This window comes from Elephas maximus, chromosome 11, assembly GCF_024166365.1.
Source record: "Elephas maximus indicus isolate mEleMax1 chromosome 11, mEleMax1 primary haplotype, whole genome shotgun sequence".
Taxonomy (NCBI): Eukaryota; Metazoa; Chordata; class Mammalia; order Proboscidea; family Elephantidae; genus Elephas; species Elephas maximus.
In genome coordinates, this window is record NC_064829.1 from 115,276,857 (window position 1) to 115,293,291 (window position 16,435).

General features: G+C 40.8%; 1 protein-coding gene across 4 annotated transcripts in view; it reads right to left on the reverse strand.

The window, feature by feature from the left end:
- Nucleotides 1-6,011: 6,011 nt before the first annotated feature.
- ZNF565 (zinc finger protein 565) overlaps nucleotides 6,012-16,435 on the reverse strand; it is a 40,702-nt gene continuing 30,278 nt past the window's right edge. For 2 of the 4 annotated variants that reach the window (XM_049902237.1, XM_049902238.1), the window contains exons 4-6: nucleotides 13,662-13,788; nucleotides 12,718-12,816; nucleotides 6,012-10,161 (exon numbers count right to left, since the gene is read on the reverse strand). In XM_049902237.1, the coding sequence (XP_049758194.1) occupies nucleotides 8,891-10,161; nucleotides 12,718-12,816; nucleotides 13,662-13,788 (1,497 nt within the window). In that variant the 3' untranslated portion in view covers nucleotides 6,012-8,890. The remainder of the gene's footprint in view (nucleotides 10,162-12,717; nucleotides 12,817-13,661; nucleotides 13,789-16,435) is intronic. The other 2 variants (XM_049902240.1, XM_049902239.1) reach the window with 1 other exon arrangement.

Genomic DNA, 16,435 nt, shown 5'->3' on the forward strand with positions numbered 1-16,435 from the left:
TTTTTGTCTTCTTGAGCTGCCCTGTGAAATCTTATGTTCAGCTCTTTTACCATTTCTTCCTTTCACTTTAACTACTCTACATTGAAGAGCAAGTTTCAGAGTCTCTTCTGACACCGGTTTTCTTTTTATTTCCTGTCTTTTTAAAGACATTTTGCTTTTTTCATGTATTTCTAATCTTTGGTCATTAGTGCCAATGTGTCAAATCTATTCTTGAGTTGGTCTCTAAATTCAGGTGGGATAAGTTCAAGGTCGTACTTTGGATCTTGGGGACTTGTTTTAATGTTCTTCAGCTTCAACTTGACTTGCATATGGGCAATTGATGGCCTATTCTGCAGTTGGCTCCTGTTCTTGTTGATATTGACTGATGATATTGAGCTTCTCCATCTTCTCTTTCCACAGATGTAGTCGATTTGATTCCTGTGTATTCCATCCACTAAGGTCCACGTGTATAGTCACTGTTTATGTTGTTGAAGAAAGGTATTTGCCACGAATAGGTTGTTGATCGTGCAAAATTCTATCATGAGATCTCCAGCATCATTTCTATCACCATGCCCATATTTTCCAACTACTGAGCCTTTTTCTTTTTTCCAACTTTTGCATTCCAATCACCAGTAATTATCAATACATCTTGATTGGATGTTTGATTAATTTCAGACTGCAGAAGTTGGTAAAAATCTTCAATTTGCTTGTCTTTGGCCTTAGTGGTTGGTGCATAAATTTGAATAATAGCCATATTCAGTTGTGCTCCTTATAGGCATATGGGTATTATACTATCACTGACAGCACTGTAGTTCAGGATAGGTCTTGAAATGTTCTTTTTGACGATGCATGCAACACCATTCCCCTTTGTCATTCTCGGCATAGTAGACCATGATTGTCTGATTCAAAATGGCCAATACCAGTCCATTTCAGCTCACTAATGCCTAGGATGGAAAACCTGGTGGCATAGTGGTTAAGAGCTACGGCTGCCAACCAAAAGGCTGGCAATTCAAATCCACCAGGCACTCCTTGGAAACTCTATAGGGCAGTTCTACTCTGTCCTATAGGGTTGCTATGAGTCGGAATCGACTCAAAAGCAACAGGTTTTGTTTTTTTGGTTAATGCCTAGGATATGGATCTTGATGCATTCCATTTAATTTTTCACTACTTCTAATTTTCCTAGATTCATATTTCATACATTCCATGTTCTGATTATTAATGGATGTTTGCAGCTGTTTCCTCTTATTTTGAGTCATACCACACCAGCACATGACGGTTCTGAGAGCTTTACTCCATTCTTATCATTAACGTCGACTCTACTTGGAGGACACAGCTCTTCCCCAGCCATATTTTGAGTGCTTTCCAACCTGAGTGGCTCATCTTCTGGCACTCTATCAGACAATGTACCGCTGCTATGCATAAGATTTTCATTGGCCAATTTTGTTCTAGAAGTAGGTCATCAGGTCCTTCCTAGTCTTAGTCTGGAAGCTCCGCTGAAACCTGTCCACCATGAGTGACACTGCTGGTATTTGAAATACTGGTGGCATAGCTTCCAGCATCACAGCAACATGCAAGCCCCCACAGTACGACAAATTGACAGAGGAGTGGTGGTAATAAGTGATACTAAGGGTAACTGCAACCTCCCCTCACACTCTTGATCTTCTTTATTCCTTTCTCCCCCATTTTAGCACATGTCTCTTCCCCCACTGGAATATAAGCTCCACGAGGGCTGCTGTATACCCAGTACCTACAACAGTACCTGGCATATAAGAAACTCTCCATAGATACTGTTGAACCTAAATTGAAATAAAAGTAAACGTACTCAACTTTTGCTATATTCCAGGCATGTTCTAAGCATTTTGTATATATTATCTATATCCTCACAATAATATCGCTTGTTCAAGGTACCACAGCTAGTAGCAGCACTCAGCTTTGAACTCAGGAATTCTGACCCCAAGGCCTATGACTCTCAAGTACCTCTCTTTGTGGTACCGAGGAAAGGGAGAAGGGCTCCAGAAATGTCCCAGTGGTAGGAGCAAACTAGATTTCAAAACTATTGGGGAGAGGGGAGCCAAGGATGGTCCCTGGCTTGGGAACTTCGGTGGGTGATGGGGCCATTTGCTGAGAGAGGGGACAGATTTAAAGGAATTTATTAAGTGCTCAGCTGCTAACTGAAAGGTCAGTGGTTCAAACTCACCAGCCACTTCACGGGAGAAAGATTTGGCAGTCTGCTTCCGTAAAGATTACAGCCTTGGAAACCCCATGGCGCAGCTCTGCTCGATCCTATAGGGTCACTATGAGTCAGAATCGACTCAAGGGCAACGGATTTGGTTTTGGGTTATTTATGTGACTAGGAATGGCTTAGTTTTAGACATGCCTGCAAGACACGCAAAAGAGATGTCTACGTGTCCTGAATGTGAGTCCTCCTATGATAGGAACAGACGAGAGAGGCGGCCCAGGCTCCATTCTCCACTCACATCAACAAACCCTTTCCCTTGAAAAGCTTATTAAATACCAGTGTAACATTGGTTTTAATTTCTTTCATTGAATTTGAAAATTGAATTAAACTGTTTGGGTCTCACTTTCTATTTCCACAAAGCCCTTTGATATTTTGCATATTTATTGTTGCATATCAAACTATCCAAAACTTAGCAGCTTAAAAAAAAATGCCCGTTTTTTGTTCACAATTCTGCCATCGGGCAGGGTTCGGTGGGAGTAACTCATTTCTGCTCCACATGGTATTGGCTGGGTGGCTTGAGTGGCTACGGGCTGACTGGAAAAGTGAAACTTGAGTCATACCTCTGGGGCCTTGGCTCTGCCTTTGGTTCCTCAGTTCTGCTATCTGTTCCTCAGTTCTCTGCCCGGCCTCTGTTTGATTACCCTGGGCTTCCTCACAGCATGGTGGTCTCTGGGTAGTCAGACTTCTTACATGGCGTTGGCTCTCTCTAGTGTGCAAAAGTGAAAGTTACCGGGCCTTCCCATGTCGCAGGCCTGAAACTGGCACTCTGTAAATTTTGTCACTTGTTAATGGTTAAAGTAGGTTACAGGGCCATGCCCATATTGAAGGGAAGGGGACTTCACAAGGTTGTGAATACCAGGAGGTGACCCGGAGGCTACCACATGAGTGGAGAAATCTGCCTTGAACAGGATTAGACAAATTTCAGGTGAGACTGGAAGTAAAGCTACAAGGGGGCTGTTGTAGTGTCAAGTGTGCAAAAGCAGCTGTAAGGTGGGGGGGGTGGGATTATAAACCTGGTTGGAGGTTATACTTTTGAGACATCTGAAGGATTTCCTGGTGGAGTGGTAGGCAAGTTGTTGCATCATTAAATGTGTTGCTTGTGAATCTAACAAAGATGAAATACCCATTTATTTCAGAATTAAAATATGTGAATTCTTTGGAATGACTTCTAAAATTCTTAAGCCAGAGTTTAAGGCAGGGTAACTTTTAAGGTGAAATCTTATATATATATATATATTTTTTTTTTTTGAGGGAGTGGCAAATGGAAGGTTTCCCCACCTAAATCTCTCCTTAAAAATACGCTAGCATTTGCCAAATTCATCAACTCAGTCATTCAGCAAATATCTGACTCCCTTCTAGGAGCCAAGAAAAAAGCCAAAACCAAACCCGTTGCCGTTGAGTCGATGCCAACTCATAGCGACCCTACAGGACAGAGTAGAACTGCCCCATAGAGTTTCCAAGGAGCGCCTGGCGGATTTGAACTGCTGATATTTGGGTCAGCAAACATAGCTCTTAACCACTACGCCACCAGGGTTTCCAAGAAGTGGATACAATTCTCCACATGAAGGATTCAGAATTAAGAGTTGTAGCAGTTCAGGTCAGTTTTGTTCAATACAAACAACAAAAAGCCCTCCATATTTCACAAATGCACATGCAAATTTCTCTTTTTTGAATAGAAAAGAGAAAACGCTGGGAAAGATGGCCTAAAGAATGTTGTTGCTAGGAAAAAACCCACTGCCGTTGAGTTGATTCCCACTCATAGTGACCCTGTAGGGCAGAGTAGAGCCGCCCCATAGGGTTTCCAAGGAGCGGCTGGTGGATTCGAACTGGCGACCTTTTGGTTAGCAGCCAAGCTCTTAACCACTGTGCCACCAAGAAAAGACTCTCCTAAATTGTTTTAAATACAGATGAAGCAACTTTCCGTGCTATCATTAGAATTACGATGTAAAGGGAAAAGGTGAGAGTGCTGACATATTCAGGGGATTACAACCAATGTTGCAAAATAATTTGTGTATAAATTTTTGAATGAGAAACTAGTTGTTGCTGTAGACTTTCACCTAAAGCACAATAAAACTAAAAAAAAAAAAAAATCATAATATGAGCTTAAATCAGATCTTGGTAGAAATTTTTTATTGTCCTCCCTACTAATTCTGATACATTTTTTAAAAAGTTTCTTTTGGGAATAATTGTTGAAATGCTTACAGATGTCCTATATAACACCGGGGTTCTGCTTTCATAAGAACCCAGTGAGGGAGGGAGTGGGCATGAGTACAGACAAACAAGAACAGCAGGGGTGACGATTTTGTAGCAAGGTGACGGGAGTACTGGCGTTCACTGTCTTGTACTTTTTACTTTTGTGTATGTTTGAAGTTTTCCATAATAAAGTATGAATTAAAAAAAAAAACTTTGAAGAAAGCTAGAAGGAAATATGCAGGAACTTTAACATTTATCTTTGGGTAAAAAAACAAAAAAATCAAACCCACTGCCGTCGAGTCAATTTCGACTCATAGCGACCCTATAGGTCAGAGTAGAATCGTCCCGTAAGGCTTCCAAGGAGCAGCTGGTGGATTCGAGCTGCCAACCTTTTGGTTAGCAGCCGTAGCTCTTAACCGCTGCGCCACCAGGGTTTCCGCATCTTTGGGTAAAAGTACTAAAATTGTTTTTCCCTCACATGTTTGTATATACTCTGTATTATTCCATTTGACCATTATTACTTTTATAAGGGCAACCTCCCAAAATATGTTTCAGAATATATATTTTTTTAAGAATAAAAAAAAGATTCTTATTAAGCCTTTTCTTATCTTTGTTCCAAACTTGCCACTTTCTGGGCTAGAACCACGAACTGGCCCTGCATTTTGCAGATTATTTGTCTACTGAAAAAATCTTCTGACTTTTGCTTTTTACAGTCACACTCTGAAAGTGGTATACAGAAATCTCTATCTTGCTCTTGTTCCTTAAATCAGGATTCGCCGTGTAAGAGGCTTTGGGCAAGTTACTTAATCACTTTGTGACTCAATTTCCTTGTCTCTTTAATAGGAAAAAAAAAAAAAAAAATACCACCTACCATGGTCAATTTTTCCAAGGAGTGGAAATCTTTTCTAAAATTGTGATATATTTTAGAGATACACATTGGAATATCTGAATATACCATGGACTGCCAGAAGAATGAGCAAATCTGTCTTGGAAGAGATACAGCCAGAATGCTCCTTAGAAGCGAGGATGGCAAGACTTTGTCTCACATACTTTGGACGTGTTATCAGGAGGGCCCAGTCCCTGGAGAAGGACATCATGCTTGGTAAGGTAGAGGGCTAGTGAAAAAAGAGGAAGACCCTCAACTAGATGGATTGACACAGTGGCTGCGACAATGGGCTCCAACACAGCAAAGATTGTGAGGATGGTACAGGACCAGGCAGTGCTTCATTCTGTTGTACACAGGGTCGCTATGAGTCGGAACTGCCTCGACGACACCTAACAACACCTGGAATGTTTATGGGTGGAGTGATACATCTAGGATTTGCTTAACAAATCACATGAAGGTAGGGGCAGTGGGTGGGAATACAGACAAAACAAGATTGGCTGTGAGCTGATACTTGTTGAAGCTGGTGATGGGTGCATGGGGTTCACTATAAGATTCTATTTATTTCTGTATACATTTAAATTTGTTCATAGTATAAAGTTTAAAAAGTGGGTAATTTTAATCTAGCATTTCCGCTTCTAGGAATTTATCCTAAAGATACATCACACACGTACAGAACAATTTATGCCCAAAGATATTTATTATAGGATTATGTGAAAGAGCAAAAAATGAAAAAACTTAAATTGATTGGCTTAAATAAATTACAGAACACTATGCAGCTGTTAAAAATGAATGAGGCAGCTATATATGTATTGATATGGCACAACCTGTGAGATGTATGGTTAAGTGAAAAAAGCAATGGTAGAGATTTGCTACCGTTTGTGTAAAAAGTTGATAAAAAGTGTGTTATGGGTATGCCTATGCTTATGCAAACATAAAAACCAGGACACATACACAAGAACTAAGTATTTGCGACTGCTCCATAAAGGGCCACCGGGTGGGAGCGGGGTGGAGATAGTGTGGAGGCTCATGTATCTCTGTACACAAAATTTCAGCTTCGAAATGTTTATGCTGTGCATGTGTTTGAACTATTCAAAGTGACAATCTCTAATGTCACCTCTGACTGCGCACCTTCACCTCACTTATCAACGAGGTTAGGTTCCAAAGACCAGGTTGTTGTGTGAAACTGGCGTTATATGAAAGTGGAGTGTCCGCTTCAAACAGTTACATGGGTCCGTGCTGTCAGTGGGACGGCAGCTTCCAGTAACCCTGAGAGGCAGAAAATGCAGGTGGCTGCTGTGTGTCCCACTGGTCATGTTCATGCACGAAACAGTCAGATAGCAGATATTTTACTATTGTCGTAAAGGCAAAATGTTGGACAACGAGACAGTCGGTGAGGAGGTGTACAACCTAATCATGAAATCACTTAAAGAAAAATGACACACAGAACACTACCTCCTAATCTTTTGTAGGCAGCAGCCATGCAGAAGATGCAGGCGTTTTTATCGAAAACTCAGGATGACTGATAAGATGGCTGGCATCAAAGCGCTCGGGACCCTGCCTGGCTATCCCAAGGGGTAAAAGCGTCCCTCAGTTTCTTGACATTCCGACAGGAGCCCCAGTGCGGATGGCACTGGGCACTGGGGGGGTCAAAGCTCTCTCCTCCATCGTTGTCACGTCCTGGTGTTACAGTATCACAACTCTGAAAACACCGTCAATCCAGAGCAGGTGAAGTTCCAGGCATTCCACTAAAAAGCAGTTTCCTAATTTATTTATATTTATCTTCACGAATGACAATGATCTATAATTTGTTTTTTTTGGAAGCTATCCTTGCTTAGTTTTGCTATCAGCATTTTATTTAATCTTCTAAATGAATTGGCAGGCTTCCCTCAGGGATTATCTGTTTCTTGAAGTTTCTATTATTAAACTGTTTTCTTTAAAGGAACAGAGCTTTGATGACTTTTAAAATCCTTCTACAATTACTGATTTATTCAGGTGTTCCCTGTTTTCTTGAACCAATTTTGATAATTTTTAAAAATCCATTTTGTCTAGATATTCAATTAGAAAAAAGTCATGCATAGTTTGATTTTTAAAAAATATCCACCCTCTCTGACGGTGCAGTGGTTAAGCATTTGGCTGATAAGCAAAAGGTCAGCAGTTTGAATCCACCAGCCACTCCTTGGAAACCCTATGGGGAGGTTCTGCTCGGTCCTATAGGTTGCTAAGAGTCAGAATCGACTCAGTGTCAACGGGTCTGGTTTGGTTTCTATCATATATTATGCTAAATGTGTGTTTTTTTTTTCTAGGTCAGATTTATCAATAGTCTATCTTGTTGTATTGCTAAATAAACAGCCTTTGGATTAAGGCTACTGTTTTGTTTTCTATTTTATTAATTTTGTCTTCTTTTAAAATACAACCTTACTGTTGACTTTGGTTTATGGTTTATAATTTCTTTTTAACTCTTCATTCATTCAACATGCTCAGTGTGTGGCTGGCAACGCCCAGGTGCTGGAGGTTTACACCTGGTGAACAAAGCTCCTGCCTCCAATTCCTGGATTCTGGTGGGAGCACGTCTTTGGCCACCCTGTACTGGTTTCGATATGGAGAATTCACTGCCATTCATTTCCAGTTTCTCATTTTAGTTTCTGTTTCTCTTTAGACTAAGTCAGAAGCATTTTCAATTTCCAAACGGGAGATTTCTTTTGGCTACTCTTCTGTTAATTTCTAATCTGAATTCCTAATCTTTTGAATGAAGGTCTTTTTACAATAATTATACTTTACTATGGTTTTTCAGGGCGAATTATCAGAGTAAGTAATTATGAAGGCTTTCTGATATTCAATACATTCATAAAGCCTTCCTTTCACATGAACTCCTTAACAGTAATAGTGATAAAATATGGTAACAATTATAGCTAATGTTTACTGAGCACATGTATGTGCCAGATACTCTTCCCAAGGCTTTACGTAAAATATTTGATTTAGTCTTCACAAAAACTCTATTACGGAAGTAAACCAAGGGATAGGCAGACTGTATAATTTGCTCAATGCTGTAGGGTCAGTAATTGGTGGAGCTGAGGCAATGTTGGAGCCCTAGTGGTGCAGGGCCTTAAGGGCTATAGCTGCTAACCAAAAGGTCAGCAGTTCGAATCCACAAGCCACTCCTTGGGAATCCTATGGAGCAATTCTACTCTGTCCTATAGGGTTGCTATGAGTCAGAATCTACTCAACGGCATTAAGTTTGTTTTTTTTTGGTTTGGAGGTAAGGTTAAGTAAGATATATGCCATGGCTAAAGGCAAATTCATAAAATATTTTAGAATTTCTCTATTAGGAATTCTCAGAAACTTAACAAATTCTGAGTGATAAACAGAAGACTTTTCTACATTCATATTAATATATTTTCAGCATAAATTCTCTAATGCTTAGTAAAAGTGAGTGTGAGCAAACAGAATTTTACATTTATTAGATTTTCTTCTGGTGTGAGTTCTCTGATGTTCCATAACAGAAGCAGCAAATGAAGGTTTCCTGACATTAATTACATCACGTTAAAATTATCTAGTATTGAGCCAGGTGTGCACTCCCTAACATTCAAGGCTTTCTACCCAGTATGGACTCTGTAATGTTCGATGAGTTGTGAGCCAAGAATAAAGGCCTGCCCACATTCCCTGCATTCATACGGTTTGATTCCAGGATGAATTCTCTGGTGTTCAGTAAGCTGTGAACTACGGATAAAGGCCATTCCACATTCTCTACACTCATAGGGTTTCTCGTAAGTATGAATTCGCTGATGATGAGTCAGCTGTGAAACACGAATAAAGGCTTTCCCACATTCCTTACATTCATAGGGTTTGTCACCTGTATGAATTCTTTGATGTTGAGTAAGGTACGAACTACGACTAAAGGCCTTTCCACATTCCTTACATTCATAGGGTCTGTCACCAGTATGAACTCTCTGATGTCGAGTAAGCTGTGCATGCTGTCTAAAGGCTTTCCCACATTCCTTACATTCATAGGGTTTCTCCCCTGAATGAATTCTTTGATGTCGAGTAACTTCTGAGCTATGAATAAAGCCCTTCCCACATTCCTTACATTCATAGGGTTTCTCACCAGTATGAATTCTCTGATGTACAGTAAGTTGTGAATGCTGTCTAAAGGCTTTCCCACATTCTTTACATTGATAGGGTCTAGCACCTGTATGAATTCGCCGATGTACAGTAAGTTGTGAGCCACGAATAAAGGCCTTCCCACAGTCTTTACATACATAGGGTTTCTCACCTGTATGAGTTCTTTGATGTAGAATAAGTTGTGAATGCTGTCTAAAGGTCTTTCCACATTCTTTACATTCATAGGGTTTGATACCAGTATGAAGTCTCTGATGTAGAATAAGTTCAGTGGTACGACCAAAGGCTTTCCCACATTCCTTACAGTTATAAGGTTTCTCACCTGTATGAATTCTCTGATGCTGAACAAGGTGCGAGGCACGACGGAAGGCTTTCCCACATTCCTTACATTCAAAAGGTTTTTCACCAGTATGAGTAATCTGATGTTGAATAAGGTGTGTGCCACGACTAAATGCTTTCCCACATTCCTTACATTCAATCAGTTTTTCAGCACTCTCATTTCCATGATGTAGCGTGAAGGATTTGTGATTCTCGAAAGTGGGCAAGTTTTCATAGGTAATCCTCACTTGCTTGAAATAGCACTCTTGAGTTAATTGTTGTCTCTCAAACTGGCCTCTGCATTCCCAGGCTTCTCTAAAACTGGAGCCCTCAAGATCACAGCACTTAAGTCTTTCCATTATCTCCCAGTTGAATGACTCTATTTCAAAAACATCTTTTTGTGGCAATTTCTCATGCCTGGACTCCAAGTCTGAAAAATAAGAAGAATGTAAATACACACTGTTCTCCTTTTCAATGAGAAATAACAAATTCTGTAACACATTAGAGACAAAATGAAAGTTCTATAATAGACAAAATAACCAGGAACAGTGAATGACTTGTGTCATGGATTGAACTATGTCCCCCTCCCCAAGATATGTGTCAACTTGGTTAGGCTATGAGTCCCAGTATTGTGTGGTTGTCCTCCATTTTGTGATTGTAATCTTATATTAAAGGAATTAGCGTGGGATTTTAACACCCTTACTAAAGTCACATCCCTGATCCAATGTAAAGGCAGTTTCCCTGGGGTGTGGCCTGCACCACCTTTTATCTTACAAGAGATAAAATGAAAAGGAAGCAAGAGGGAAAGAAAGAAGCACTGGGAGCAGAGTGCATCCTTTGGACCTGGGGTTCCTGAATGGAGAAGCTCCTAGTCCAGGGGAAGACTGATGACAAGGCCCTTCCTCCAGAGCTGAGACAGAAACCCTTCCCCTGGAGCCGACGCCCTGAATTTGGACTTTTAGCCTACTAGACTGTGAGAGAATAAATTTCTGTTTGTTAAAGCCACTTGTGGTATTTCTTTTATACCAGCACTAGATTGACTAAGAGAGCTTGGATAAGTCTCAAATACTGCTGTACGATATTTTTAAAAGTACATGAAAGCACAAATATAATGGGAGCTAATATGGTGACCAAAACATAAAAAACCAAACTCATTGCCGTCGAGTCAATTCCAACTCATAGCAAGCCTATAGGACAGAGTAGAACTGCCCCACAGGGTTTCCAAGAAATGGCTGGTGGAGCTGGTGGATTTGAACTGCTGACCTTTTGGTTAGCAGCTGAGCTCTTAACCACTGCGCCACCAGGGCTCTTGCAATTTACTACAATACCTAGTAAATGTCACTAGGGACGGGATAAACTCCTGGGTCCAGATCCAACACCAAATGTCCCATAAAGTACTTTACCGTATGTGACAGAAGTTAGGTGGCTCAGGGGTGGAAAATGCAGCTGGGAGAAATGGCAAAAAAATTGGGAAAGCAGTGCTGAGTCTGAATTTTTCTTTTAGAGGAAAGATAAGGTCCCAGGATTGCACAATGAATTTTGAGGGATAGATCTAAAGTCCAAAGGTACACTCCATCAGAAACAGTGTACCTTGACATAGAACATTTAATAAAACCTCAAGAGATGACACGACCCAGCATGCAAATCAACCAAACCCTCTGCCTTTCCAGATAAGGCTTCCTAATATGAAGTGTAACACATAAACAGAGGCAAAAACAGAGTTTTACAAATATCTTGGTAGTGGTGTCCCTGATCATAAATCCACTCTGCAAAGAATGTTTAGGTGTACTACATTTGTGATCAGCTGTTTGCCATTAAGAAATGGAATAAAAGTAGTTATTTCACACTGTCAAAAGTTCCAAGGCTGAATTCTGTATTGCTCATTTTACTAAAGAATGGAAGATCTGACAGTGATTCATAGTGCTAGGAAACGTGGCCAAAAATCAAAGAAACAGTGAATTATATAATAAAATTTGAACACATTTTCCATTTGATTTTTAAATTTCAGCTTGGTTTTTTAACTTACGTTGTATTTAATAATTTTTCAGTTTCATATTTTTAAGTTTGAACTTTTTCAATTTTGAATCTAAAATAACATGAGTCTAAATCAATAGCAATCGGCTATAAAAAAACAGGCAAAGGATTTCAACAGTCATATCACCAAACCAAACCAAACCCAGTGCCGTTGAGTCGATTCTGACTCATAGCGACCCTACAGGACAGAGGAGAACTGCCCCATAGAGTTTCTAAGGAGCACCTGGCGGATTTGAACTGCCAACCTTTTGGTTAGCAGCCGTAGCGCTTAACCGCTATGCCACCAGGGTTTCATTTCACCAAAGAGGCTACGCAAATGGCCAACAAGCATGTGAGAAGACGCTCACCATCATTAACCACTAAAACCCGTTGCTGTTGAATAGATTCCAACTCATAGTGACTCTGTAGGACAAGGTAGAACTGCCCCATAGGGTTTCCAAGGAGAGGCTGGTGGATTCGAACTGCTGACCTTTTGGTTAGCAGCCATAGCTCTTAACCACTGCACCACCAGGGCCCCGCCATTAGCCATCACCAAAAAAAAAAAAAAAACACTTGATGCCACTGAGTCGATTCCAACTCATAGTGACCCATAATCTAAACTATAACGAGATACCATCTCACCCCTATTAGAATCACAATGATCAAAAAAAAAAAGAAAACAACAGGCAAAAGGGTGGTCACTAGAGAAGAATGGGGCACATCTCTCTTTGAAGTGAGAGGAAAATATGAGAAGAAAAGAACAAAAAGGAATGAATGGGAGTAAAGGGGAGCTTCCCTTGAGAGGTGACGTTGGCGAGGTCTTTCTTCTTTATGTCTCAGGCCTTTATTCCACGGCCTTGGGAAGGGCTTTGAGAGAGCTTCCCGACAATAACTCAGGTTACTGCTGTCAGTTGATTCAACTGCTGGGATGTTATTCCCAGTGACCTCCCTCACTGGATTAGCCCTTGCTTACCTGGGCACCGTTGTTCTGTCACATCCTTTGCAATCATCCAGGGCTCCTTCCCTTGCTCCAATAAGGAGATGACGTCAGGTTTAGAGATGGAAATTCCTGCTTATAGAAAAAGAAATGGGTCATGATCACGCTGTTCCAAAATTCAAATCCAGTCCCTTGAGGCAATTACAAGAAGAAAGGTGTGAAGGTTGTCCAAAGGATGGGAAGATGGAGGTGTCCAATGAACTGCCCATTTTCGGTTCCACAAAGCACACAATTGTCTTGGGAACAGACAGTAGAAATTCAGCCAGAAACTTGTAAGTCACCCTAGGAATTCACAATGAAGAAACCAGAGATTCTAGAAGGCTGGTTCTAAATTATTTGGGGCATAAATATCTATGGTGGTTATTCTTCATCTACCCTCTTCTCCCCCACTGATCCATTCCTCGCTGTTCCTCATCCTGCTCCGTGTTCCCTCTGTGCCCTAAACAGCTTCCCTGTAAGGGCTGTATTACCTTTGTCCTATGGTTCCCTGTTGGATTTGGCAGATGGATAGCACTAGCAGGAAGTCAGCAGGCAAGAGGAGAGAGAGTTCAGGGTATTTTTTACCTCTTCCTCCCTTCTTTGACCCAGCAGTTCTGGTGGTAGCTACAACTGCTGCCTGCTGGTCCCTTTTCCTAGGCTCCAGCTCTCACCATGTTTCAGTGGCACTGTTTCCTCCCTTCGCTCCTTGTGGCCAGAGGTGGTAAGGGCTTCTCACTTGTGTGTGTCCATGGGTGCCTTGTTTCCTCTCTGGCCCTGTTATTGTCGTTAGGTGCCGTCAAGTTGGTTACGACTCATAGCGACCCTATAGGACAGAGTAGAACTGCCCCATAGGATTTCCGAGGAGTTTCTGGTGGATTCAAACTGCCGACCTTTTGGTTAGCAGCCGAACTCTTAAGCACTACACCATACAATGTCCTTACCTAGTGAAACCAAATTACTGAAGTTCTCCAAAGTCACGTCCCTGTACAAGACCTTCTGGGAAGGTTCCAGGTACTTCCATTCTTCCTGAGAAAACTCTACGGTCACATCCCTGAATGACACCAATCCCTGAAACGATAAACTGATGCATTACTTGTAAATTAAAACACTTAAAAAAGAAAAACAAACTTTTCATTGTGAAGATTTCAAAATATATGAAAGTACAGAGAACAATATAACAGTCCCCATAAACCCATCACCTCACTTCAACAATTAACAAGATTTTGCTCATCTTGTTTCATTATTTCCCTTCCATTTTTTTCCCCTAGTGTTTTTTCAGGCAAATTCCAGATAACAAACATCATAGTATTTCACCCACAAATATACAGTATCTAAAAAATTAGACTTGTTTTTAAAAGCATAACCAGAACATCATCACATTTAATAAAATATTTATTATTTTATTATTATAATTAAATATTATTAATATTTTCCTAATAACCAACCCAGGTTTAGGTTGCTCCAACTTTCTCAAAAGTGAATTTTTACAGCTGGTTTGTTTAGATCTGGATTCAACAAGACCCCACACTGCATTAAGGTGGTGGGTCTCCTAAAGTCTCTTGAATCTCTAACTGCCCCCGACAATCCTTTTTTAAATTTTACTGCCATTTATTTATGAAAAAAACATTTGTCTCAGCACATTTTCCCACATTCTGGATTTGCTGACGGCACTTCACTGTGTAGTTTAACGTGTTGCTCTAATTCCACACGTTCTGTGAGGTGGTAGTTAGGTCTGGAAGCGTGAGTCACATTTTTGGGGGGCATAAGTATGTCACAGAGGTGCTTGAACTTCCCACTGCATCCTATCAGGAGGCATCTAATGACTGACCGACTGTCCCATTTTTAATATGGTTAAGATTGATGAGAAGGCTTAGGTTTTGACAACCCGATCCAACAAGAAAAATGTCTTATAAGATGGAAAGAGAGGAGACAGAGAGGACGGAGTAGGGAGGAGCTGATAAGGCAAGCAAGCGAGCTGGGGCTGAATGCCTATTCCATGAAGGAAGTATAAAAACTAAAACCAAACCCACTGTTGTCCAGTCGATTCCGACTCAAAGCGATTTATGAGACTAAAGGATAGCATGGTCTTGAACATTCCTGTGGATACAGAGAGAACCTTCTTTATACAGCAGGATTCCTCTATTTTCCACACAGGTCTGGGAATAAATAAAATCCAGCTAAGTGGGGTCTATAACCAACTGAAATAACGTGTACAAAACACAGAGCAAACAAGGGCCTGGTAAGTAATAAAGTCTTTAAAAATGAGTTCTTCTTACTAATTTTCCCTTGAGATAATAAAAAAGGTAGAAACCAGAATATCTTGTAAAATCTCTACCTCAAAATACAGAATCTGTAGAATTTTAAGGATTTTCCTGAAGATGCAGGTTCACAGTATTAGTTGGTGGATCTCAACCTAGATTATACTGTCCCCTTTAGGACACATTTGAGCTCATGCCAGGAACAGTCTGATGGTTACAATGATGGAGGGGGGCCGGACGGAAGGCCTTGTGCTACTAACAATTAGTGTCTGGGAGCAGGAATGCAAAGTGTCCTGAATTATCTGCGCCATGTACCCAGGCCAGTCTGATACAACAAAGAAACACACTGCTCAAAGCGACAACAGTGCTCGCACTGAGGAGAGTTTGATAGACACCATGAGCATATTCTTTGTTATCACCAAGTTTATAATAAACAGGGTTTTTGTTTGTTTTGGCCAAAGTTTTTATTTTAGTATTAGACAGTTGCTTAACAGAAACCCTGGCGGCACAGTGGTTAAGAGCTCGGCTGCTAACCAAAAAGTCGACGGTTTGAATCCACCAGCCGCTCCTTGGAAACCCTATGGGGCAGTTCTACTCTGTTCTATAGGGTCACTATGAGTCGGAATCGACTCAATGGCAAGGGGTTTAGTTACTTACCACACACTTATATGGTCTTATTCGGGGAGGGAGAAAGGGGAGTTCTTGCAGATTTCCAAGGAAATGTCAGAAAGGCAGAATACGGCCAGCATTATCCATTTGCTTTTCTGGGTCTACTGAGTGAACAGCACCTTCCTTATGTAAGCATCTGATCTCCGATTTTTTATACTGAGAACACTGAGATTTCACTGCGAAGACACCTGAAATCCTAAGAGTAGCAAACCCAACCACCCTTCCGATATCTAGCTTGTTTGTGTAGGCAGAATGAGCCGTCTCTCCATTTTAGATGTTTGTGGAAGATCTTAGTATTGCTCGCCTTGTTTTCTGGGAAGAATCAAATAGAAAGTGGCCTTCAGGGACAGAAACCTAGAGAATTAGAACACTAGTATGCAAGTCAAGTCTTCCACATTCAACATTTGCTTGTTGAAAGCAATGTTATAAAAATCAAATAAAATTAAACATGTTTTTCTGTTTTCTTCATAAGACCATAAAAATTATGGAGAACTTAACAGGAAAAAACTTTAAGAGTCATGCAATTTTTCCTTTTAGTAGTCCTGGGGTAGTTATGACAGAATAGGTTCCATTTTTTGTTTGCTTCTTTGAACAGGGATTTTGGTCCAAAGTTTTGCTTTTAAAATCTACTTCTGCCTCCCCTTCTACCAGATGGTCGTCCTCCACGGCCACCAGCTCCTGGTGCTCCTCAGCTTGAACTGCTGTAGGAATCACGTGGAGAACACCCCCCTTCCATAGAAGGGGGAGCCCTCTTTCCTGTCTGCCAACCCCATCATGGCCACTTGAGT